The sequence below is a fragment of the Bombus fervidus genome, chromosome 2, assembly GCF_041682495.2.
Source record: "Bombus fervidus isolate BK054 chromosome 2, iyBomFerv1, whole genome shotgun sequence".
Classification (NCBI taxonomy): Eukaryota; Metazoa; Arthropoda; class Insecta; order Hymenoptera; family Apidae; genus Bombus; species Bombus fervidus.
The window spans coordinates 3,757,949-3,784,413 of record NC_091518.1 but is presented as its reverse complement, the minus strand read 5'-3'; the positions used below and the strand labels follow the sequence as shown (position 1 = coordinate 3,784,413).

At 28.3% G+C, this 26,465-nt stretch overlaps 5 protein-coding genes across 7 annotated transcripts; 3 read left to right on the top strand and 2 right to left on the bottom strand.

The window, feature by feature from the left end:
- Window positions 1–85: 85 nt before the first annotated feature.
- On the top strand, window positions 86–5,292 carry Flr (actin-interacting protein 1 flr). 2 transcript variants are annotated; one of them, XR_011803210.1, is made up of 13 exons: window positions 86–244; window positions 1,149–1,270; window positions 1,356–1,446; window positions 1,538–1,685; window positions 1,754–1,921; window positions 2,132–2,300; window positions 2,384–2,512; window positions 2,608–2,712; window positions 2,779–3,099; window positions 3,168–3,287; window positions 3,376–3,534; window positions 3,617–3,815; window positions 3,899–4,033. XR_011803210.1 is itself a non-coding variant. In XM_072022580.1 (13 exons), the coding sequence occupies exons 1-13, from the start codon at window positions 229–231 to the stop codon at window positions 4,276–4,278; spliced, it is 1,809 nt and encodes a 602-aa protein (XP_071878681.1). In that variant the 5' UTR covers window positions 86–228; the 3' UTR covers window positions 4,279–5,292. The 2 variants fall into 2 exon arrangements, 1 of the variants encoding a protein (XP_071878681.1); XM_072022580.1 differs by lacking the exon at window positions 3,617–3,815 and adding an exon at window positions 4,169–5,292 and having other exon boundaries at window positions 3,899–4,049.
- Window positions 4,954–9,533, bottom strand: LOC139998209 (uncharacterized). Of its 2 annotated transcripts, XM_072022582.1 has the most exons (5): window positions 9,380–9,504; window positions 9,030–9,247; window positions 8,273–8,466; window positions 7,995–8,171; window positions 4,954–6,117 (listed from the first exon to the last, which is right to left on the bottom strand). In XM_072022582.1, the coding sequence occupies exons 3-5, from the start codon at window positions 8,453–8,455 to the stop codon at window positions 5,449–5,451; spliced, it is 1,029 nt and encodes a 342-aa protein (XP_071878683.1). In that variant the 5' UTR covers window positions 8,456–8,466; window positions 9,030–9,247; window positions 9,380–9,504; the 3' UTR covers window positions 4,954–5,448. The 2 variants fall into 2 exon arrangements, with proteins under 2 accessions (XP_071878683.1, XP_071878682.1); XM_072022581.1 differs by lacking the exon at window positions 9,030–9,247 and having other exon boundaries at window positions 9,380–9,533.
- Window positions 9,534–10,370: 837 nt separating this feature from the next.
- Window positions 10,371–15,646, top strand: LOC139998262 (eukaryotic translation initiation factor 2-alpha kinase). Its single transcript, XM_072022689.1, is given in 15 exon segments — window positions 10,371–10,848; window positions 11,397–11,520; window positions 11,592–11,766; window positions 11,853–12,009; window positions 12,088–12,262; window positions 12,338–12,599; window positions 12,703–12,807; window positions 12,909–13,092; window positions 13,156–13,261; window positions 13,357–13,562; window positions 13,659–14,391; window positions 14,460–14,804; window positions 14,890–14,989; window positions 14,992–15,069; window positions 15,223–15,646. Coding segments are annotated over 15 exon segments (2,904 nt in total). The 5' UTR covers window positions 10,371–10,723; the 3' UTR covers window positions 15,252–15,646.
- On the bottom strand, window positions 12,403–19,561 carry LOC139998264 (uncharacterized). The gene is made up of 15 exons (XM_072022690.1): window positions 19,440–19,561; window positions 19,141–19,374; window positions 18,905–19,071; window positions 18,780–18,831; window positions 18,526–18,705; window positions 18,281–18,445; window positions 17,752–18,182; window positions 17,488–17,691; window positions 17,271–17,417; window positions 16,867–17,190; window positions 16,651–16,801; window positions 16,424–16,577; window positions 16,170–16,354; window positions 15,987–16,101; window positions 12,403–15,913 (listed from the first exon to the last, which is right to left on the bottom strand). The coding sequence occupies exons 1-15, from the start codon at window positions 19,507–19,509 to the stop codon at window positions 15,769–15,771; spliced, it is 2,724 nt and encodes a 907-aa protein (XP_071878791.1). The 5' UTR covers window positions 19,510–19,561; the 3' UTR covers window positions 12,403–15,768.
- Window positions 19,562–19,744: 183 nt separating this feature from the next.
- Nup154 (nuclear pore complex protein Nup154) lies at window positions 19,745–26,396 on the top strand. Its single transcript, XM_072013498.1, has 27 exons — window positions 19,745–19,844; window positions 20,150–20,330; window positions 20,412–20,549; window positions 20,648–20,744; window positions 20,831–20,994; window positions 21,096–21,241; window positions 21,327–21,592; window positions 21,665–21,915; window positions 22,008–22,261; window positions 22,336–22,509; window positions 22,604–22,712; window positions 22,788–22,999; window positions 23,076–23,173; window positions 23,247–23,436; window positions 23,507–23,601; window positions 23,659–23,755; window positions 23,826–23,903; window positions 23,983–24,179; window positions 24,264–24,411; window positions 24,493–24,725; window positions 24,827–24,974; window positions 25,044–25,136; window positions 25,219–25,339; window positions 25,418–25,522; window positions 25,609–25,726; window positions 25,805–25,927; window positions 26,042–26,396. The coding sequence occupies exons 2-27, from the start codon at window positions 20,195–20,197 to the stop codon at window positions 26,166–26,168; spliced, it is 3,918 nt and encodes a 1,305-aa protein (XP_071869599.1). The 5' UTR covers window positions 19,745–19,844; window positions 20,150–20,194; the 3' UTR covers window positions 26,169–26,396.
- Window positions 26,397–26,465: the final 69 nt, after the last annotated feature.

Sequence of the window (26,465 nt, the reverse complement as noted above, 5' to 3'; positions counted from 1 at the left end):
TTTTTTATCAATATGGAAACGGGGCTTTAGCGACGTCAGCTGTATAGTTATTCGCCGATCTTGTTTCAGTATTATCAATGCTTCAGCTAAATAAGGCAAGGGCGGAACAAGCATTTCGATGGAAAGTGTGTGGGGGGGGAGACAGAGAAAGATACGAGGGAGGCATTGAACCGATTCCCATTGTTGAGTTTTTTCAAGTATTATTTAAAAGAAAGAAACGGAATAAAAATGTCCTATGAAACAAGTAAGTGACACCTACAGATTTTACCTATTTTTCGTGTATCACCGACAACTTATTACCATGTATTTTGTGTAAATATCGAGCTATCCAATTTTCCGGTCTTATCTCGAGTCAAATCATAACACTTGAAGTGCATCAATGATTCACATATGTATGTAATGTCACGATTGACTACAATTAAATTAATTACCAATTTTTTTCAAATACAACCATATATACAGAATTGATTATTCATTAAATCACCAGATTTTTCATTCTTTATTTTGTGCAGTTTTACTGTACTGTATCATGAAGTAATTGTTTTGCATTTCTTACTTTAAATATATTTGCTTTTCTATCAAAATTGGCGTAATTATGCTTACGATAACTGTAGCTTATCAGATCGAGTTCAATTTACTGCGATGTATAGTATGAAATAGAACGAAAAAATGAATAGTTATAATATGAAAATAAATGTTGACATTGAAACTTAATTACAAATTGTACACGTAATTAAATTTCCAAAAGGAAATACTATAAGTTGTAATTTTTAAATAAAGACTACAAATATATTTTAATATTTTGGGAATAGTCTTAAACATTTGAATTATATTTTTATACTATTTTTAATGTAACTTTTTTAATTATGTTTGGTTGTATTAATTAAGTTTGGACTAAAAGTAGATTTTTTGGGGAATATAGAAAGCAAGCAATAATTTTAGGCCAAAATACAGTTTTCATACCTAAAATAATTTGAAATATTGCATATTGGACTTATGCCAATGAATCAAGGAAGTATATTTTAGTTCTCATGAGAAGATGCATTCTATTATACAATTTTCAGATCTTATTACAAATAACATGCTATAAGACCTTTTTTATATTAGTCTCATATTAAAATATTAGCCTTAATTTCATATATTTGCAGAATACATATTTGCTACACTACCCAGGACACAAAGGGGACAACCTCTTGTATTAGGAGGTGATCCTAAAGGGAAAAATTTTTTGTATACTAATGGTAATAGTGTAATCATTAGAAATATTGATGTAAGTATAGTATATAAAATAATATATTCAAGTCCTATATGGAACACTAAAATGCAATGTTATCCTATTTACTTTTTATCTTTAGAATCCAGCTATTGCAGATATTTATACAGAACATTCATGTCCAGTCAACGTTGCAAAATATTCGCCAAGTGGGTTTTATATAGCATCAGGTGGTATGTACAATCATAGATAACTATTTATAAAAAGATAATATATATAAAAACCTAATATAGACTTAAAATTTTATATGATTTTTTATAATAGATCAATCAGGCAAAGTACGTATTTGGGATACTGTCAATAAAGAACATATTTTAAAAAATGAATTCCATCCTATTGGAGGGCCTATTAAAGACATAGCTTGGTCACCTGACAATCAGCGTATGGTAGTTGTTGGAGAGGGAAGAGAAAGGTAAATAACTTACAGCTCTAGTATGGTTTTAATTTTAGTAACAACTTTATTTTTACATATAAATTTAGATTTGGTCATGTATTTATGGCGGAAACCGGTACATCTGTAGGTGAAATCTCGGGCCAGAGTAAGCCTATTAATTCATGTGACTTCAGACCTGCTAGACCATTTAGATTAATCACAGGAAGTGAGGATAATACTATTGCTGTTTTTGAAGGACCGCCATTTAAATTTAAGTATGTATATGAAAGTTAAATGGTTTAATATAAATTGGTAATAGTAAGTTTGTATGTAAGATTTCCGGGTATAAGCAACGTCTTTGTAAAAAGAAACATTTTATTAGCAATCAGCTTCGTCACCCGCAAGTCTTAAATAAAAACTTTATGCATTTGAGATATGAAAATTTTGAAATTTTTATTTAAATAATAAATTTATGATATATGCAGAATGACCAAGCAGGAGCATACTCGATTCGTTCAAGCTGTACGTTATTCGCCTAGTGGTAATTTATTTGCATCTGCAGGATTTGACGGAAAAGTATTTATTTATGATGGTACAAGCTCCGATTTAGTTGGAGAAATAGGATCTCCAGCTCACCAGGGCGGAGTATACGGAGTAAATAAATGAAATCATTTAATGCAAAATTCTTCTAAAGATAATGATGTACTTATTTTTAACATGTCTTCATAACCTCACAGGTGGCTTGGAAGCCAGATGGAACGCAGTTATTAACTGCATCTGGTGATAAAACGTGTAAACTTTGGGACGTAGAAACTCGCTCATTGGTTAGTGAATTCAATATGGGATCGACAGTCGATGATCAACAAGTATGTAATCCTTTAATTCTGCGATACAACAAACAATCAATAGCGATTTTGAAAAAATAAAAATAAAATCGGTAACAAGATCAATTTTCTTTTAGGTCAGTTGCCTTTGGCAAGACAAACATTTACTATCTGTATCTCTAAGTGGCTTTATTAATTATCTGGATGTTGCTAATCCTACGAAACCTCTTAGAATAATAAAGGTAATGATAGTATCCATAGTAAGAATGCTTTTATAGGATGAGTTCTTAATTTTTGGATACTTCTAGGGCCATAATAAACCAATAACAGTATTAACTTTGAGTCCTGATAGAGATACAATTTATACTGGATCTCATGATGGGTATATTACCAACTGGAATGCAAAAACGGGAGAGAATGACCGTGTCCAAGGTCACGGACATGGAAATCAAATTAATGGAATGAAAGCTACAAAAAATTTGCTTTATACCGCTGGTATCGATGACACTTTAAGATCGGTTGATATCGATACAAACACGTATACAGATACAGCTATAGTTAAACTGGACTCGCAGCCGCGGGGTTTAGATATTTACACAGATCTAGCTGTAATTGCAACCGTTCGCCAGGTAAAATTACCATTTCATTTTATTTTAATTTAAAAACTAGTTAAATTAACAGTAGGTATATATTCTAGATAACAGTTACACAAGATGGGCGAAAGGTATCAAATACATCAATCGATTATGAACCATCTTGTGTGTCAATTAATCAAGAAAATGGTGATGTAGCTATAGGAGCGACATCAGACAATATGGTATATTTTTTTTAATTTATATATAATTTCGTAAAAGTTAGTAAAATAGTAGAACATATAGTGCATTGATTTCTCGTGTAATTTTCAGATTCGTATATATACCTTATCAGGTACGAATCTAACTCCGAAAATGGAATTAGAACATTTAGGTACGGTTACAGACGCTGCTTATAGTCCTGATAGCAAATACTTGGTTGCTTGTGACACAAATCGAAAGGTGGTTCTTTATACTGTACCAGAATACAAGGTAAAAAAAAGAAGTGTTTCTTTTGTATAATTTATACAAACCTCAAATATCTTTGAAATTCATACATGTCGCTTGTACAAAGTTGCAGAAAAGGTGTTACCTGTTTTCCCATTTAACCTTCGTCATTTAGTAGATTATTAATATATCTCACGCTTTGAACGCATATATTGTAATTAATATTTACCATTAGCAAAATATTGTGATTGCTATATTGTATGTATTTATATCAATTTTTTTTTGTAACAATTGCTCCTCCTAAACGCTTGTTGGATTTTTAGAGGGTGAGTAAAGCTTTTCGCTTGGAAATAAATGTTATCTGATCGTAATTTGATTAAAAAGTTATTAACGAAATATAACTTTACAGCTTGCGCACAATAGGGAATGGGGTTTCCATAATGCAAGAGTGAATTCGGTAGCATGGTGTCCTAATTCAGCTATGGTTGCAAGCGGTAGTCTTGATACGACGATCATCATTTGGAGCGTAACAAATCCAGCAAAACATACTATTATTAAAAGTAAGTATACATATATAATCTCCGTTTTTTTTTTGTAACGTTATTTTATTTCTACACTTGTCATATTTTATCTCAATGGAAGAAAATGTATGCAATTGTAAAAAACAATTTTGTTTCAGATGCTCATCCTCAAAGTCAAATAACACGTTTAGTTTGGTTAGATGAGGAAACATTGATTTCAGTTGGGCAGGACTGTAATACTAAGATATGGCGTATAGAAAAGATTTAATTAATGTTTTTCTGAAGATATGTTGTTTTTCCTTTCTAAAAGAGCTTAATTTTTTGAATGCATTTTATTTATTTTGTAGTCACTGAATGAATATTGTATATTATTTTTTAATACGATTTTTCGAATAAGATTGATTAGTCTATATTACGATCATTTACATTCGGTATATTGAAATAATCAAAACAAGTACATACTATATACAAACGAAATATCTCTTTACATTTTTGCGCCAGTGCTAATTATAAATAACAGTTTTTTATACTACAGGTATATTTTAAATATTTACAATGTAATGAGGGAAACATGCCCTTTTTTCTGATTCATCGATTTTTACTGGATGATCTGTAAAAAGTATTAATTATGAAAAAAAATCATCAAAACGGAAAATGTCTGTCTAATGTCTACTTTGTCTTTATTAAAACAGTGTAACGATAACAAGAAAACAGTAACAATTCGAACACTAAGGGTTTCGAGGAACGTCGTCACGCTTTAAGTTATTTGTACATTTAAAAACAACATAATCAAGATCTTACTTGCCTTATTCTTAATCAGTCTAGTACTGAATATTTCTTAAAAAGATGAGGTACGTAAGTTTCTCATATTAAATCCTTTCCTATAATGTATTTTCATATAATAAAATATTCAATTCTTATATTCAATTGCAACGTTTAAGTATTTAAAAAAAAAAAAAAAAAAAAAAAAAAAAAAAAAAAAAAAAAAAAAAAAAAAAAAAAAAAAAAAAAAAAAAAAAAAAAAAAAAAAATAGTTAAAAGGGATCATATATGTTGGAAAGTAGTCTTTATGTATCTTCGTTTTAATCCATTACACGCTATAATGGACTCCTTTCAACTAAATAAATAATTGTACAGAGTATGTACTACTTAGACAAGGAAGCATTTTAATAATTTTACAATAAAAAATCAATACTTTCATATTGATTCAACCTTCTTTCAAGTTATAAATCTATTACTTAAAAGATATAAACATATCTAACAATAAATAACAAAAAAAATCTTCAACTTTTGATTTATAACCATTTTCATCTCCCCCTTTTTTTTTTAGTTTTTTAGTCAATAAAGTATTTAAGTCAAATTAAATAGCACAAAATTTATGATTTAAATAAAACGTGTCTAAAACAAAGGGTATAATATAAACCAAGGTATCTAGTTTCTATGATTTCGGTGTACTATATCGTGAACGTTTTTGTGACGACGCAACTGGATGTCTATAAGAAACATGTTTTCTAAGCGCGTCTCGTGATCTTGATACGTGTGAACAAGCTGTACAGCTATACGAACTGTTACTGTGTGTTTCCATATGTACACGCAAATTATATTGATTACTTAATTGTTTTCCACAAATAAGACAAGTGACACTAGATTTATTGTAATTCTGAGAAGTTCTACTGCCCACAGACGTTGTCAAAAACTTGAAATTCGCATCCCAAACAGGAGGAGGCTTTATATCTTCCACAGGAGTAATTTGATCTTCTAAAACAGGTGCGCTCTCATCTATTCCAGCTTCCGAATATGCTTTCTCAGCATATTTGTTGGTAGAAGCATTAATGGAAGGAATACTGACTTTTTCTCTTTGATTTAACTTTGCATTAATGGAGTAGTAAGGCTTAGTCTTCACACAATAAGGTATACTTTCTTGATCATTGAAGGGTTCTTCCATATTCTCAGCTACATCTGTATCTAGAACCGTTTCTAAAGATTCTCCACCGCTTATGATATTGTCTTTATTTTCTTTTTTTATCGGCGTTTCGGCTAATGTTTTTTCCTGCAGTTGAGTTGGTGGAGGTTGAACGTATAAACCATTATCGTGTCTCGAATTTTTCTGTAAAAAAAAGCCAGGAGAAGAATCAATCGTAATTGTAAAAAAATTTAAATATTAAAATTGAATTAATATATTTGAATTCCCTTTATCTTTCATATAATTAAACTTTTACGTTTTATCAAGTATTCAGAAATATTCCTGTTCTACCTAGCCTCTAAGATTAAAGATCTTTTAATTATAAGAAAGAATTGAAATTTAATTTTTTAATTTTTCAAACACATCTTTACAATTTTATTTTTGCAGTAAGTTATTCTGTAGAACAATTTTCATGCATTGCTTCCTTTATTCATTTGTATTTTTTTTTCTTTCTTGTATAGAAAATAGGACTGTTAAGTATTTATACATTAATTCTAAATTTATTAATTCTAAATTTTTGTTATAATCACCCTTGACTAAAATATGAAGCATTATTTTAATGCAAAAAAAGATACACAATATGTAAAAAAGAGATTTAACTGTTCTAATATATCTACTGAAAGTTTTAGTCATGTAGAGAGATTTTTGGATAAAGCTATTTTATACCTGTAAACTCATTCTATGGGGAAAGGTTCCATGGGATGCATCCACTTGCATTTAGTTGCAACACACACAACGATCTTGATCTCGTGGATATCGTTTATATTCATTATCGTTCCTTCGATGCACGCATGAACATAATATGTGTAGTAGGTAATTCCTTCGTGTGATACTTCTTGAGGAACGACAGTGAATGTATTTAAGTGACCTGAACAAAACAACACGATCAGAGGGTAATATAAAGATTAAAGAAGGGAAAAGCGAATATGCAACTAGCTTTAGAAATTACTCTGTTGCAATTCTGTATAAAGGAAGAGGTATTTTATTAATGTCTATGTATTATTTTTGCAATGTTTAGTTGTTTATGTTTATTATATGTGTGAATGTATCATATGTTATATGGTAAATGATGAAACAATCAACTTTAATTAAATTAAATAATAATGATAGACATCCTTTGAACAAAAATTTTTACTTTATAAAATAATATGATCTTTGAAAAATACTAATGAACATAAAAATCATTTTGTTGAGCGTTTGTTATATTAAATTAACAATTATTAAATAATTGCACTTACTGAATATTTGAACAAATTTCAACAAGTCATTAATATTGACATAATTATTATAAGTGAAAGTGTAATTTTGTCAATATATAAATAAGTCTACATGTTTTTGGAAAACAGGTTACAAGGAAATTACAATTATCAGCAAGGAATTGCTAATGTTTAAGGCACTGAAGAAGATACATGCTTTGTTATGTATGTTTTTTACAATTCACACTGAGACAAGCTTCACCAGATAAGGAATAATGATTTATCAAATAATACTATTACCTGTCCCTATTATGTAATTAATAAACAATAATCAATTTAATAAAATTTAATAATAATTAGTGAGTAACATTTGTTTAAGAACCAGCTACACATAGTGCTATTATCATTTATAAATTAATTTGACAAAAGCTAAATTCTATTCACAGTTTTAAATTTTAAGATAAGAATTTTTTATCCAACTAAAAATTAATTATCAAATTTTACTATTCATATATTACCACATATTTCTACACTTTAAGAACAGTTAATTGCATAAAAATTACATTCAAAATGCAGTCATGCTACTTGATGTATAAAGCATTAATATAAGAGGTTTGGTAGAACAGTCGTAAAAGAAAAATAGAGAAGAATATAAATTTTCGAAGTTCAAAATATACATTCAGAAAAAAAAATTTATGTGTACATTAAGAAATTCTTACAGCGCAATATTAACTACAGTACAAACTTACCAATCCAAAATGTTTTGTGCAACCATTGCTTTGTATTTTTACTATATTAATCAAAAACGTAGATGAATTTCCTTACCCCAGCTATATCAGCTAATCCACGAATATGTAAAGTATCTGCCATAGCCAAAAGTGCAGGTAATTGCTCTTGATAAATATTTACTTCACCATTATACATAAATGTGACAAGTGCACATAAATTTGCATATTCCATTCCTGGTAATACAATTACAGGATGTTGCAAAGAACTTAAATCCTAAAAGTTGATTCATATAATTTTTGTTGATTAAATTTAACAAAAAAACAAAAAGGTAAAAAAAAGAAAATGTTTAGCAATTTAAAAAATACATCTAATACCTTAAATAATTCTTTAAAGTAGTAACTACAAGCAGAAAGGATAATTTTATGCGCATGTATGTGTCTACCACCAGCACTTAATGTGACATCTGTTAAATAACCACCATCAAGCAGTTTAGGAAGAGAACTCAACAATGTATTTTGAAAATTGTGCCATCGTAAACAAAATTGTTGGCCCTCCATGTTTTTACGTACTGTAAACCAAAATTGCACAATCTTTTAAAATAACATTTCATATTTTACAATGGTTACATTATCATACATATAGAATTAAACAAATTTAATAATTATTATTTGTTTAACATAATTTGCAAAATTCCAAAATTTCCAAACATAACGATTAAGCAGAAAATGAAATTTATAATTAGGCTGTGGATTTCTATGCAAATTTATATTTTTATGAACACAATTAATAAAGATTTGTTTTCTTTATTTAAAGCTATAAAAAGTATTTTACTATAAATATATTATATATTTTTATACATATACATACATTCTGTATATTTTTGCATCTTCAAATTTCAATATACATAAATGCATAAAAATCCGCTCTCTATTTATGATATAATCATAAAACCATAAATTACACAAACAAAACTATCTTAAAATAAAATAAACATCCATAACTATGGATAAAAAGTTACATAAAGTAGGTACAAGAATACTATATTTTTCTATACCATCTTCTAATCATATACATATATCTTTACTGAAAGAAAAAGAAAAATAATTAAATTAGAATATGATAAAATTGAACCTTCAAATATACAATGCACTGCCTTAAGAAGGTTATGTGTCCAAAACTGTTAATAAAAGATGAAAAAAATTTGGTTGTGGATCTGATTTGATCTATTTGCGCCGGACGGAATGGTAGTTGGGTTACTGCTGGTAGAGCAGTTCAAGAGACAGACAATACTATTTATTTAATCAGGCTGCAGGTTCCAGCCAAGTCTATTATTGTACTTTCAGGTATGGCTGGAGGAAAGAACAAATATTGACTCGCAATTCATATGAAACAATCAAACATTTTTACCATTTATCATTCTTATAATAATTCGTCAACGTCACCGAATTAGAATTAGAATTCTACGCGTCACTTGTTCTTACCTCGATAAAAATTATTTGATAAAATCGCCAATGATATTCTTTACAAGACACTTCACATCCATTTGGCAAACTTCGCCATAATCACCAGTAACGTAGAAAAAGTAAAGTAGCCTATTCAACGTCGACATACACTGTCACCTATCGACATATTACAGAAGTATTCGAAATCGTCGCTGAAAAATATGAGCAAGAAAATGATTTATTTATTTCTTTTTATTATTCGTTTTAGTGGATCATTTTCTTTTATTCATTATGAATATTGATTTCTAGTTTCCTTTATAGATATGACTTTTTTAAATTTTGCCAATAATGGACATTACAAAATATTTAATTATAAATACGGGATTTGATATCTGATAAACTTACAGAAAATTATGTACGTATGTAAATTAAATAATTAATTAAAAAGTATTGTTATATTACGTTATATGAAGTTTACAAAATTTTTGAATAAATGGGTTTTGAATTATTAAATTAAAAATATTATATTAAAAAAACTATTCATTTTTGTTATTTTCATAGCCTTTTTAAATTTTTTTTATGAAAGAACTAAGTATTCTTATATTATATGAAATCTAGAAAATTTTTAAATAAATGAAACTTAAATTATTAAATTGAAAATGGTATTTAAAAAAAGAAAAAGATTAATAAAAAAATATTCTGTACTCTATATTTTTATATCTTAAAATACTACACAATTTTCTTTATGTAACATGTATATAATTGCGTCTTAGAGAAAGATTTTATCTCTTAATTTTATTAAATTGTAATCTTTATAGAACATTTGTATATACAATATTGTATATATAATACAATTCATATTATGTACTTTTTAAATCCCTTAAATTCATGTTGTTTAATAAAAAAGATTATTTTATATCGTTATAAATTATATTATTGACTTATTAATAGTTTTGCAAATGCATTTGTACATTATATGTTTTGCTGATTGATATGAGGTATTTCTAAGCATGCATATTCTTCTCTTTTAATCTCTTTAAGTCTCTTCCAGTCTCTTTTTCTTTGAATTCATATCACTCTTTAATTCCTTCATTTATATCATTATTATTATTTATAAATAACGTAATTGAAGATGTAAACAATATTTTAAAATATTTAATCATATGCTATTTCTCTTGTATGTTATTTTGCACGTAAGCACAGGTGAGATGGCGCTAGAACTTAGGTTTTTTGCGATTTATCAGTTTACCATGATTCGTTGTTGTATGTTGAATGAGCAATATCTGGCTTATTTTTATCGTAATATTCGATAAATTAATTATATTCTCGCGTAAATATCAGAGCAAAATGTGTTTAATTAATCAATCGCTTCGAACTTAAAAGATGTCTTTTACACACTTATGGAGACTAACACTTCATTTGTTATGTATAATTTCATTCAGATTTCCATTCATTGATAGCGGCGATATCAAACAGTTAATATTTTGTGAACAGAAATCATCTCGCAGGTAATTAAATACAAATTGCTTTGTGCACATATTTAATGTTAAATTCAATGTACCTGTTACGCATATTTGTAATTTGACCAACATTACTTGAATTGAAATGAATGATAGCACAGTTCAATTGTTGTATACCTGCCCATTAAGGTATCTATTATATTATGAAGTGTTTGTATGAACAAATACCTGTATGATTAAAAAATGTATATGCTTATTAGGTACCATGAAATTGTATTGCGAATTACTTTTTACACTTGTAAGAAGACGTAGAAGATATATTATACTTTCCTATATCACTTTTAAGAATACTTTATTTATGGAATAAATTATTATTTTTATTAATTATTGAAACTTCGCAAAATAAGTCATATAAAATAAACACAATAAATCAAAAAAGAGAATTTTATGTTATATAAAGGAGATTTATATTTTGAATATTGTACTACATTCTATTATATAATTTCATTTTTATTTTATTTTATTATATTTGCAGATAAAGCATTATATTATGTATTGAATGTAATAAAATATAATTTTTTTATATTTTTTTGCAGTTTGTTATTTGTAAGTACATTAGATGGGAAGATATCTGCCTTAGATGCTAACAATCTTGGGGAAAAACAATGGACATTAGAATTTAATGAACCTATGCTATCATCAAATATTCATCATAGAGAAGTAAATAAATATTGAATATATTTTACATTTTTAATATTATGGAGAAATACTAAACCTTCTTTGTGTTATAGCTTAATAATAATGGAAAATGGGTTCGCCTAATTCCATCTTTAAGTGGTGGATTGTATCAATTTGATGAAGAAAGTTTAGAAGCAGTACCAGTATCTGCAAGCCAGTTGTTGCATTCATCTTTCCGTTACTCTGATGATCTAATATTCTCGGGTGGTAGAGAAGTGAAATCATATGGTAAATATTGCTAATATGTATCTATAAAAAATAATTAGTAATATATAAAACATAAAAGAGAAAAATGGAATATGTATTCTTACTAGGTATTTCAAGTATAACAGGGAAAATTTTATATGAATGTGGTATCAATGGTTGTATTAACATCACAGATGGAGAAACATATATCAAACAAGAAGTGATCATTGTTCAAAGATTTCAACAAACTGTAAGAGCAGTTGAACCTCGTACTGGTATTGAGAGGTAAATTTCATAAAATATAAAATTCATCAAATGTTGTTAATGAAAAATATTATATTAAATGAATTTACATTGGAATAGATGGAACTTCAGTGTAGGACAACATGACTTAGTACTTGTTCCTTATTCTGATATGTATTGTCAAAATAAAGTAACACCTCATAGTTTAGATATTGAAATTAAAGTTACTGTACCTGATGGTTTGGTTTGGGCTGTTAATAAGAATGACCCTACAGTGAAATTGTGGCAATATAAGGTAATTTAATTAAGTATAGGAATAAAATATATTTGCTAAGCTCTGTACTGATTACATATATTGGTATATTGTTAGTTTGATTCTCCAGTTGTTACTATATGGCGTGAAGATGCAAGTACAAATGGCAATGGGTATAAAAATTTGAAGGAAATTAATTTATTTGATAGTACACAACAGTTTTGGAATACAGATTTTTCAACCAGTCCAGCACTTTATTTGGGTATGCACAACAGGCAGTTATATGTACAAGAAAATACAGAACTCTATAAATCATTAGATGCATCACCAAGGTATATGCAGCATATGAAATATCCATGGAAACCTCATCCTGCTATTGGTATGAGAGCTTGGTTTTATCCTTCATTAAATATGTCTACAAGTATAATATTATGGTAGAACATAATATATCTCAGATAATGTAATTAAACAACCTCTTTTAGATCATTTAACAAACAGTAATAAGGAAGATGATGTATTATTTGAAATAACTGATGCACGAAGTATCACTGCATTATCAGTTTTATATAATTCGGAATATGTAAATGGTATATACATATAAAATATTAAGATTTTGTTAATAGTAAAAAAAAGACTCATGCTTTCAATATTTAGCATTAATTTCTTTGATACAAATTTTTTTTTTTAGGAAATGGATTTTATTTGTATTCAACAGATCAGTTAGAATTGGACAATAACAAACAATGTAATCATACTAGTTCAAATTTGATGGTTATCAAAGAAGAACGGAAATCGTTTAAGGAAAATAATACTCAAGGAGAGGATGAGGATACTCCTGTTCAAATTATCATTGTATCATTATGGTATTGGTGGTATGTAAAATGAAATAAAAAAGGTATAAAATATTAATTCTTAACCTAAAATCTTTTCAATAGGAAGGAAGTTTTAATAATATCAATTACTACTGCGATTTTACTAAATTTTATGTTGACACAACGTCTATTAAATGCTACAACAGTTGCTAAAGATGCAGCGTTTCCGGTAAAGAATATTATAAATTTTTTTGATATTATAAAGTTTAAAAATATTGATCTTGAACATGAATTAAAAATATTTATATTTATATGGAATTTTAGCCTTTAATAGTTGAAAGACATATAGAGACAAATAAAAATAATCAACCCACTGATGAAAACGAAATCGATAATTTTAAATCACGTTATCTCACAGATTTTGAACCAGTGGATTGTTTGGGAAAAGGTGGTTATGGTGTTGTTTTTGAGGCAAAAAATAAAATAGATGATTGTAATTATGCTATTAAAAGGATTGCTCTACCAAACAGGTATAAAATTCTACAGTATGATTTGATACAGAACAGTCAAACATGAAAAATATGTACGACCAAATTTACAAGCTCTTCCTTTTTTTTGTTTAACAGTACATATTCAAGAGAACGTGTAATGCGAGAAGTAAAAGCATTGGCTAAATTGGATCATCAAAATATTGTAAGGTATTTCAATGCATGGCTCGAGTGCCCACCTTTAGGATGGCAAGAAAAACATGATCCTCAGTGGATAAACAAGATTACATCTCCAAATTTAGATTTTACTTCAGAAGAAATTCATACGGAAACAAAAATGAGTAATTCTGTTTGCATTAATGTCAGTCAGACTGATCAATCATCAATAGATAGTGCTTGTGAGGCTTATGAATTGAATAATGATTCGAATGACGATTCCTTTATTGTGTTTGTAAAATCCCAATCAGAAAGTCAGGATAAAAATCTTGTTAATATCAGTAACTCTACTACTAAGAGTTCTGGTTCATCTCATTCCAGTAACAGAATTGAAAAAGTAATGTCAAAAGCTACTAATCGTTCATATTCTGAAAGCATTATATTCAAAGACACTGGCAGTAGAGTGTCAGGAAAAGAAGTGAAGAAAAAACGCCAAAGATCGTTTTCTTTAGATCTGAATAATAAGTCGAATACACGTAAATCTCCAAAAATGTTCCTTTACATACAAATGCAATTGTGCCAAAGGTTAAGTCTCAGAGAATGGCTAAAAATGCAGTCAATACGAGATTATCGTCGTGTATTAAACATATTTCAGCAAATAGTTAATGCTGTGGAATATGTTCACTTACAAGGACTTATTCACCGTGATTTGAAGGTAATATCTGAAATTATGTTTTATTCCGCGAAAATAAAAATTGTTATCTTAAATGAAATGAATTTCAGCCTTCAAATATATTTTTCTCTTTCGATAATAAAATAAAAGTTGGAGATTTTGGCCTTGTAACCGCAATAACAGAAGGTTACAATGAAGCTCATACTCCTTCAGAGAACGAAGACGTTACATTTAGAAATAATTTACATACCGCGTGTGTCGGTACTCATCTTTATATGTCTCCTGAACAAATAAATGGTCAGGGCTATAATTATAAGGTAGATATCTATTCTTTAGGAATTATTTTATTTGAACTCCTCATTCCATTTGTTACTGAAATGGAAAGAATTGTTGCCCTTATAAACTTAAAGAAGTCAGTGTTTCCAAAAGATTTCAGTAATGATTATCCGGCCGAGGTAAGAAAATCATATAGTGTATCCTTAAATAATCTTAATTTCTGTTTTGGCCAAAATATATCAATTGCAAACATTTTATTTTTAGTACAATTTGTTGAACATGATGTTAGATGAAAATCCTAGTAAAAGACCTACAACATTAGGCATTAAAGCAAGGCCACCATTATTAAATTATGAAATAACTAAGGACTCAGTATAAACGAAGATACAAAATTGCATTTTGAATTGTCTCAAGTAACACAACATTCTTCTGTGATTAGTAATGGTAATAGTGAATCCTGGGAAACAAATTGAATAATTATATTCTCATAATTAGTTTAAATATAAAAAGAGATGTAGCTATATGTCCTGTGTAATGTATTTATGTATTATCTTATATTTTTTAATATTATTTAAAATTTTAACGTTATGTTAACAGGGGTGCTTGCTCGCCTTGTTTTATTATAAAATAGCATTTATTCGGAATTACCTGAACGAACGTCAATTCACGCAAACAATACAAAGCGTGAAATAAATTTATGATTTTTTGGTAAAGATTCATATATTGGCTGTTTTGTTTTATATTAAATAATTGACACTTGCAACATTTTTTACTGTATTGTCTTTAAACTGTAAATATAAGCTGCCATCACTGTAAGACAATACTTGTATAAATATATTTTTTATATTAATTCGTAGCATCTAAATATTTTCCTACAAAAGTCGTATTATTTCATACTACTCTGACTTAGGGAATATTGATATTACCTTCAATATTGTTGACAGTAGTTACATCTACTATTACAATTAGAAATTTATATAAATGTATTTTGTAATAACATTAACAAAATATGGGAATTTTATTAATTCACTAATTAATACTTATGTTTTTCATAAATTCTATATTACGAAATAAGTTATTAGTGTACTAATTTGTTAATTATATTATTAATATTACTTCTTATCCTTTGTCTAATTAAAAAGCTCAGTTATCTTCTAAAATTCTTGATACAACTTCATTTGCAGCTTGCTGACTACCGAGTAATGTTACACCATTCTTAGATAAGACGAAATTTATAGTGGATGTGGGATTAATGTTAAGCATTTGTGGAAGTCTATAAAAACCATGCCTAAAATATCATATGCTTTATTTTATTTCAGTTCTAACTTCTAGTTTGGTAAAATAGTTCATTAATTAATTACCCATTTCGAGCATCCTGAAATATTTCTAATAAACACCAAATGATCAAGAATATGAAACACATGATCACAACTTTACAGATAAGACGCCATTGCTTCCAAATTGTACTTTCAAATTCTAAGAGATCAAAGTTTTTTACAAATATAACATAAATAAGTTATTTTATTTAAAAACAACTATATTACCTTCACTTTTGTTCATCACAGTAATACCAAATGTAAAGAGAGTTGGACCTAAATCTTTATTTGATTTATTTCTATGATGATAAATATGACACGAATAAAAGTTTTCTATTGTATCACGAGTTATATAGCTTGCAATACTAACGGTACTAACTCGTCCATCATCTTTCAGATTGAAAAAATCATTGCTTGATGGAAAATTAAATATTACAAAATCAATATAAAAAGTACAATAGTGAATTTTATTACATATTTACTTGTTTCCATAAGATTTTAATAATTTATCCATTATCAACCATAGAACATATGTCTGTTTAGAAAATGTGTGTTCTTTTTCAAGAGGAATCGTATCATAGACACATGATAATTTAAGTTCTTGACCTAAGAGTAATGGTATTTCTTCATAATAATCTAAAATATTATTATGTGGAATTGTATTATTGAATTTTAGATATCTTTATAATACTACATTAAGAATTATTACCAGATATACTAACAGTACGGCTAGAAAATTGGTTGCTACTTATTTCTAGAACTGGTAATGATATAAGATCTATTTCTTTTCCATTTATGTTGAGATACCCAAGAGTAAAACTTATTTGTGGTATGTCTACACAGTTAGAACATATCTTCCCCTATTATAAAAAATTGTGAATTTCATATATGAAACAGATTTTTTCTTTTAAATAAAGCTATTTACTCTCATATCATCACGTATAGCTCCTAAGAATATGTCAGTTGCTGATGTAATCATTGTCTTTGACAAAGTTAAAGGTATATATCTCTTTTCATTTCCATTAATTTGCATATACATATTTTTACCATCGTGAGCTATTACTATTTCAAACCATTCTCCTATTAAAATATGTTCCATACTTTCAATTACAGTAGAAGTTTCTCCTTGATAAAATTTCAGCTTTACTTTTCCCTCTTCTAATAATAATAAGATATATTTATTGAAGAAATCGCCTGGTATTGTTGCTATAAGTCCATTCATGCTCTCTATTTTTATAGCAATTATAATCTAAATTATGATTATAAAATTATTATTAAATAATAGCTTTGAAAATATTATTCATTAAATAGCAATTGTTAATTTCTTACTTGCCAATATTCTATGCTTTCTGGACATGATACTGCAACTGAATCCGTTAAACCAATGTTAATAAAACCTTCATTGTCATCTCCCATCAAATATCGAACATTGTTACTACTGGATAAAAGATTTGCATATTTTGTACTGTGATTACCCTAAATGATATTTTATATTTAAAATATATTTATTCACTTAATATTGCAGAACTGAATAAATATGAATAACTTTTGATGTATGAAGTTGAACAAGTGCAAAATTAATTGTTAGTTCTTGAATTTGTCCTTGAAATCCTCCAACTTCCATTGCATGATCCAAGTCATATGAAATTGGAATGCATGTAAAATAAGTAACTTTATGAAAACCATCATCAATACGTAATACTCCGTGTGTCCCATATATTGCAATTAATATTACATGCCATTGTCCAATCTAAAAAACAACATAAATCAAATACAAAACAATTAATGTATAAAATAAAACATTTCTTACTTCCAATTTGGTCTCATGAACTAAAGCTAATGTACAGTCAGCAATTTGAGACAAAAGTACTATCTTCCCATTTTGAAGAAACAATTTTACGAAGTCGCACATCAATCCTTTACAATCCTTTTCAAAACGATAAATAATCATACCAAAAGGAGACAGTGGTAAAAACCTTAGATACATATGAAGCAACCGTGAAGGTCTTCCAGTTTTATCGTACTGAAGACTACTCTTTTCTGTAAAGTGTACTACTTCATGTAATTTATTTATACATGGTTTAGTAAAACACTGGCGAACTTCAGAAGCTGAACCAATACAAGATGTACCATTACCACTTGGAGAAGGATTGGTACACATTCGATTTCTCAATTGTGTACCAATCCCACAACTTGAAGTACAAGGTGACCAAACCATCCACGTTGACCACATTCCATTTACTAATAAAAATTGATAATTACAAAATAATTTTTACAGATTGTATAAATTATTTCTAGAAAATGTACAATATTGTATTTATATAAAATAACATTCTTACTAGAACAATTATTAATTATACAGCCTTTTATATCTTTGGATGGACCTTTACATGAAGTTCCTTGTAAATTTTGCGTTTCTGAACATAAGCGTTTCCTGATTTGAACTCCACTACCACATTTTACACTACATGTGCTCCACTCATTCCAATTACTCCAAGTACTCCCTATTGAAAATAATGAGATAATATATAATTCATAAATTATATTTCATACAAATTAACACTCAGACCTTGAGGATTTATACCTGGGAGCTTTCTGCAGTTAATTCCCACACAGCTTTTCATTTCAAATGCTAAACCACTACACATTAATTTAAAATTTGAAGGAGTTGGACTATTGCAAATTCTTGTACGATATTTTTGTCCTTTGCCACAAGTTGCAGTACATGCCGACCAAACTCCCCAAACACTCCAACCACCAGAGTCTGAAAATGTTTCATTACTCACATGCTTTCATACATTTATGTAAATATTCATATGTATTTAATTATTTATTTACTTGGACATCCAATATCATATTTAACACAATTCATAGCATTCCAGTAAAGCATCTTTATAGAATGTATATAAAAATATTATTCTTAGATTGTTCTTTAAATAACTACAAATTCTATTGTTTATTACCACATTGTTTCCAAGAATCTTTTCCACAACAGAAAATGTACAATCGACAAGAAAACATAATTCTATTAAAGCTGGCAATTTTTTATGAAATTTCTTTACAATTTTCAGTTCTCCTTTACGTATAGGATGAGCATTTACAATTGTTTCGTAATCATTCATCATGCATCCTAAAAAAATATTTATTACATTAAATTACATGTAAAATTATATTCATATTTTATTACTTTAGGTTGTACCAGTAATTTGACAATTTTCAATTTGATAACTAGGACCAATACAAGGGGCTCCATTATTTGAAGGCACAGGATTATCACAAGCACGTCGTCTCATTCTTTTCCCTTTAAATCCACATTTCCCAGAACAAGATCCCCATGGACTCCAAAATGTCCAGCCACCATCGATGGGACATGAATCATCAAGTTTTAATCCAAGATTGCAATAAAGGTTTTGCATTACATTCATTACATTATCTGCAGTAAAAGTATTAACAATATATTAAATTATTAATATGAAATATATCTAATATATCTTTTACCAGTGGCATCAAGAAAAATCAGTGAAATGAGAAATATTAGGAAAAAGATTGTAGATGGCAAGATTTTCATTATAAGTAAGAATTTAGAAAATAAAATATAATTATTATTATTGTATTATGTACTAAAAGTACTGAATCCTAAAAAAAGTTATAAGTTATCATATTTTATATTTAGTATATTCCTATTTTAAGCGTAAATTGTTTAATGCATAAAGAGATTCAATTTGAATTCAAACATATTTATCTCCTATGTATCAGATAAATTCAAGCCAATAAGATTCATTAGTTTCGCGTATGCGTATCTAGTTTGTATGGTAATACAACTTAAAATTTACCTGTGTGGCGCGAGCGGCATAAGCCTCGTGAATGTCATTAAAAATATACAAATAGCTCTAATAAATTGTAGTAAGTATTTCTTAAGTAAAATGAATACGTTTTTATTTTTAGGGTGCAATTATGTTTTTAAGAAACAATACAGTAGATCCTATTATTTTCAATATTATTCAATGTTTAGACAAGTAAATAAGTCTAACCTTTAAACACAGGATGTTTAGACGAAAAAGTCAGATAATTATTTATAAGTACATAAGGATAATGATATTAGTTAATAATAATTTAATTATAATTAATTATTATATAATAATAATTCACGTTAAAACTTGTTAATACCCTTGCTATTATCTTATTTCTATCTTTTTGTTTGAATTTAGTTCTGTGTGTATTTAATATTTAATTTTTCCCTGTACCGTATAAACATGACCCTCACTGAAATGGAACCGCTTAAAATACACTTAGATGCCTTAGAAATGGCAGGGAAAGTGGTTGATATACACATTACAGCTGATAGTAACTTTCCATCCTTAATTAATCTTATGAGGTATAACGTACAAGGTAAAGTTGTTGTTCTCTTGTCTCTTGCATACTTTTTTATTATTTGATGTTCTATAAAGAAACTCTTTCTTTTTTTTTTAGGTGGACCAACTGTTAGTGGTCTTGACGATCATGATTATCCAAATTTAAATGGGATGTCATTATGTTTTCCTAATATAAATCAAATGAAAGCATATAGTAAAATTTCTTTGCCATCTGAGATAATGGAACATTTTCATCGTATCCTTTTATATAATTGATCATTCTTTAATATTCGTAATATGCATGTTTTGTTTGCTTCCTTGTATAAAAAATATAATTTCTTAATATCTGATTAGATATGCAATGTCATTGTATGATGGGTCTTTTTACAGAAATTTCAAAAGCATGGCTTACAATTGATAGTGATATATATGTTTGGTCATATGAAAATGAGTAAAAATTTATTTAAAGTTTATAAAATACTTTCTCAATGTATCATAATTAAGTAATTAATATTTATAATGATAATTTGTTTTTAGGTCTGATGTTGCATATTTTGATGGTTTAAATGAAACTATTATAAGTGTAGGTTTAGTAAAACCCAAAGCAGGGGTGTTCCAATCTTATGTAAAATATTTGTTGATTCTTACAACTACAGTGGAAATAACTATTCTTGGAGTTACATTAACAGAAACCAGTGATGGTATAATACAGTTTCAGTTTTACTTGAAGATTACATCTTTTTTAAACCTTACTGTTACCTTATTTACTAAACCTTATTTATTGTTTCAATTTCCAATTTAGGCACTTCACCAGAAATGCAACTAGTTCCTGAACCAATTTTCACAGTTGCTACGGATGGGATTGGCATTACAACAATAGCTAACACTAATAGTGGGAGAATTTTCCTTGGTGGTAGAAATGGATCCCTTTATGAAATATATTATCAGGTAAAATTTGCTACACAAATATGAATATAAAAATAATCAATATAAAAATCATAATTAATCACTTTAGTATGTGTTCGTTGTGTAGGCAGAAAGTAGCTGGTTTGGGAAACGTTGTAAAAAAATAAATCATTCTGAAGGTCCATTATCATTTTTAGTTCCATCATTTGTCACTATAGCTTTATCAGAAGAAGAAGCAATAATACAAATTTCCGTTGATGATTCACGAAATATTTTATACACACTCGGTGATAAGGGAACAATTACAGTTTGGGATATCGATAACAATGGTGCGTCCAAAGTCGCGTCCTTGTCACAAGCTTCCTTAGTACAAAACGCTGTTCATGTTGTTAAGTATGTATATTTATATAAATCCTAGTTTTAAATAATTGAAATTATAATTCATATTATATTTATCATTTTTAGAACACTGGATAGTAATAATTTTCGACCATTGGTGAGCATATCAGCTATTACAGAGTCAGAATCAGTACATTTAAACTTAGTTGTAGTTGCAGCTACTGGAACACGCTTTTACTTCAGTTGCACTGCAGTTGCTAATCCGACAACAAGACCTCAAGGTCTACAGTTAATACATGTTAGATTGCCACCAGGTTATGCTGCTAATGCTACAGTAATGAGGCCAAGGAAAGTACAAATGGCACATTATAGGAAAGGTACACATTTCAATATTTTTTTGTTATGGACATGATATTAAAATTTATATACTATGCAGTATACTATACTATATACTATATATCTGTTACAGGAACATTAATTCTTGTTTGCGGTGGAGATACAGAAACTGCTTTATGTTTAAGTAATGATGCTTATCCATTCACAAATTATTTAGCTGAAACTCAAAGCCCTTTATCCCTTGATAGTCCCGTATGGGCAATGGCAGAAATTCTTGTGGAACCAGCTATATGTATTGAAAAACAAAGTATTACACAAGAAGAACCTCCTCTTCTCGTAAGGCAGCACATGGAAGCGCCACGAAAATTTATCTTTTTGACTTCTCAGGTATATAATTAATTAAAGATCTGTAAACCTATTAGATGTAGTTATTTACAAGTCGTTTATTTCTTTACTTACAGGGTGCCATTATTTATGTTCAAGTTCGTCCAATGGATATCTTAAAGCAGCTTCTATTAGAACAACGTGGTCCTGATACAGAAGCCGTTCGCGCATATTTTCAGTCGCAATCATTGGAACAAGCATGTGCAACTTGTCTTATTTTAGCCACGCTTGAAAGTTCTCAAAATGCTGAGGTCCTGATTCAGATTAAAAATTAAGATCAAAATTTAATTATAAAAATTAAGTTTTGTAAAATTAGAAAGTAATATTTAATTATAATTTGTATAGTTAGCAGAATGGGCAACAAGAGCATTCTTTTTATATGGTAGTCAACGAACGACAAGCATTGGACCTGCAATTGATGTACATGGTACTAACTTTGCTAATATAAATACAGGTATTACATTAATTTTATATGAAAGTTTCATTTTTCTTTATAAGTTTTTCTTTATATAGTTTATGAATGTCATAGGAGATATGCGCACATCGACACCAAGAGTTCCTAACTACGATTTAAGGCTTCAAGGATTTCGACCTCATGCGCCAGTTGGACTTAATACAGACATTTCTCTGCAACAATTTTCTGCAAAACACAATGGTTTATATCTGTATGTAGGAAGAATACTTCGACCAATATGGAACATGCGTTGTATTAAACAAGAAGTTATAAACAACAAAACTCAGGTGACTTAAATTGATATAAATTTTTTTCATTGTTTTTGTTTCTGTATATTAACCTTCACTTATATTATAATTTCAGATCTCTAGTACAATTTCAACAAGACAAGTTAGCTGGATTCTAAGTCTTCTGCAGGCATTAAGATCATTTCTCAATAAAAATACCCACATTACTAAGCAGTATGTATCTATACGCTATTTCAACAGCTTTACAAATGATTAAATTTTATTTGATCTACTTATCAATTTTTAGACACGGTACTACTAGAATAACTGATGGATTTGAAACAACTATACCTAGTCATTACCAAGAACCAATAGTCGAAGAAAGGAATTCTCTAGCTGCATTAAAAATTTTCATTACTCATGCTTGTGAAGTGTTAGAACTTTGGAAAATTTTATGTGAAAACCATTTAAATAATATTGTAAATTGTTTATCAAAGGTTAGTCAAATACATATTACAATTTTTTTTAAGTTGAAAATTTTATATTAATATTTATAATAATTTATAGGACCAAATTAATCAATTTTCTACAGCTACATTTCGAGATTTAATTTTAATTGGACATGAAATTTCTTCATTATTAATCATTCATCTTATAGATAGGTAAGTGAGCTAAATAAATAATAAAAATCTTGTGTACTAATTTTTACAAATCTACAGTTATCTTGGAGATAATGCATCTGTTGATGCTGTTAGTCAAAGATTACGAGAAGTTTGTCCAAATTTATATAGAAGCGAGGATGCTGTTTGTTCTAAGGTACAAGAAGTAAAATTAAAAGAATCATGATTTTATTTTTATATATTGCTAATATTTTTATAAATCGTAGGCTAATGAAATAATTTTGAAAGCAAAAAGTTGTACAAATCCAGAAGAGAAGGAATGCTATTTGCAATCTGCTTTAAAGGTAAACATTCTAATATTATGTATAATATTATTTGTACTCTCTGTAATTTTATACTCTCTGTTTACATTCACATCCTTAGCTTTGCAAAGAAGTTGCTCCCAGACTAAATTTAAGTGCAGTATGCCAACAATTTATCGCTTGTCAATTTTATTCGGGTGTACTCGAGTTATGTCTCTGTTGTGCAGAAAGAGTAGACCCTAATAATGCTGCCTTACATTATTATAAAAATAATGAACCAATCGAAGATCAAGAAGGAAGGTTTGCTTACATGAAAAGGTACTGATTATAAAATTACATTTTAATAATTGTACGTTTAATATATCACATATTCTAATTATTCAGATAATTTTTTGTATATAGATTAGAGATTTATAAAGAATTCACTACGTTATTGGATCATCTTTATAATCAAAGCATTTCTAATCCATTGACACCTACTATACCCAGTAAACCTGGTCCTCCACAACAAAATGGCTCAACTATGCCTGTTACACCAGCAAAAGAAATAGTAAAATATGCTTTCCTTTTAAATTATATTATTTCCAATAAATTTACTGGATCTTTTACATAAATATTTTATATCTTTTAGTTGCATGACATCATAACTGATGCATTACATTCTAAGTGTGAAATTCTCCACGCTTCGGTGTATGCTTGGATGATAGAAAGAAGGCTTCACGGAGAACTCGTTGCTCTAGCAGCACCTTCTTTAGAAGCTTATCTCACCCGAGTCAATGCGCCAGACTTGCTGTGGCAATTTTATGAAAAAAATAAAAATCATGCTGCTGCAGCTAAAATATTGGATGCTTTAGCAACCAAAGAGTACGTATAACGCACATAACTTTGATTAAATTGACATCTTTTTTGCTGATTTCAGAAAACTACTTTTTATTTTCACTTTCTTTTCTTTTCTTTAAATATAGATCAAATGTAACATTATCACAGAGAGTTGAATATTTAGCTCGAGCAGTGGTTTGTATGAGAAGTGACCAAGCTGGATATGCTCCATACCTTGGCATTTTTTTACGTGAATTAGAAGACAAAGTAGAAGTTGCTAGAATACAACAACAGGTAAGCGATTGTAAATATTATGGCAAAATCTATTTAGAATATGATTTGTATGTTGTCATCATATTGTAGATATTAGATACAATTTGTAACCAACATCTAAGCGGTAGACTCAGCGATGAAGCATCTAGAGCATTAAAGTTTTCGTTACTTGATATAACAAAGGTATGATCCAACCATGTATGTTATGAATTAAGATATTTGTATGGAACTTTTAGGATTCACATCTGTTAATCATTTATTGTAGTTATACCAAGAATATGCGGACCCTTTACAATTGTGGGAGTGCAAATTATCTATAATTCATTGTTCTGGTCATCAAGATGCAATGTTAATCCAGGAAATTTGGACTAATATTATAAATAACGGTATTAACATTCTATCTTATACATTTATATGAATGAAAAAATATCTCGTATTTACGTTTTAATAATACATATTTACAGAATTAAAAGATGCGTCAACAGCAGAAGATAAAATGACTATTTTAATGAGCAAAATTATATCCTTGGGACAGGAGTATTCAGGATCACCACACTGTTTTCCAGTTGGTAATAACAAAACTCTTTTATCACCATTATGATATAATGAAAATATAATATGAAGTGAAACTATAAGATGTATTATATTTTTTCAGACTTCCTAGTAAAACAGTTAGAAATAAAAGCCTGTAAGTTAAATGTATCAAATAATGGAATTATATCTGGGTTTTTACAGTTAGGAGTATCAATGGAGGATCTCTTAGATATTTACAAGTAAGTAGAATATGTTTATTGATAAATACATTTCTTTATATTTTACTTAATAGAGAAATGCATAATGTTTGTTTTCAGAATGATTGGCAAAGATACTCGAACTTGGTTCAACGAGGGAAATGATTTTCACCTTATCGAGTCGACTGCAAATTTAGTTAATTACTTTATATCTCATTCGAACATTACCAATACTTTCGTTAAGTAAGTATATTACTGCATCATGAAAATAAATTAATAGATAATCATAAAAATAATTATATCAAAATGTGAGTTACTTCTATTCGATTAATGTTAAAATAATTAATTGAATTGCAGACGAAAAATAATAACGAAGTGCCAAGACGTAATTTCAAAGTGTTTAACTACATTGTATAGCAAGTCTCATGGAGAAGAATTAATAACGAAACTTAGATCGATTCAAAACGTTTTAATTCGCATGTAAGAAAGAATTTCTACTGTTTTTACAATAAACTAACGTTTCATAAAATTGTATAAATCGTGGAAAATTAAAATACAAAATGACTGAAATACTTTGTTCCGTAAGAAAAGGATCTTATTAAGACACAATATAAAGTGTAAATACGAAGAAACCACAAGTGCTCAAATGTTGTCATAAATATTATAGCGTCTCTTTCCATTAATAAAAGTTACGTGTATTGATATTTATGATACGGATCACCTCTTTTTCTATTACATTAATTATGTGATAATAAAAAAATTTTACTTATTTTACATCTAA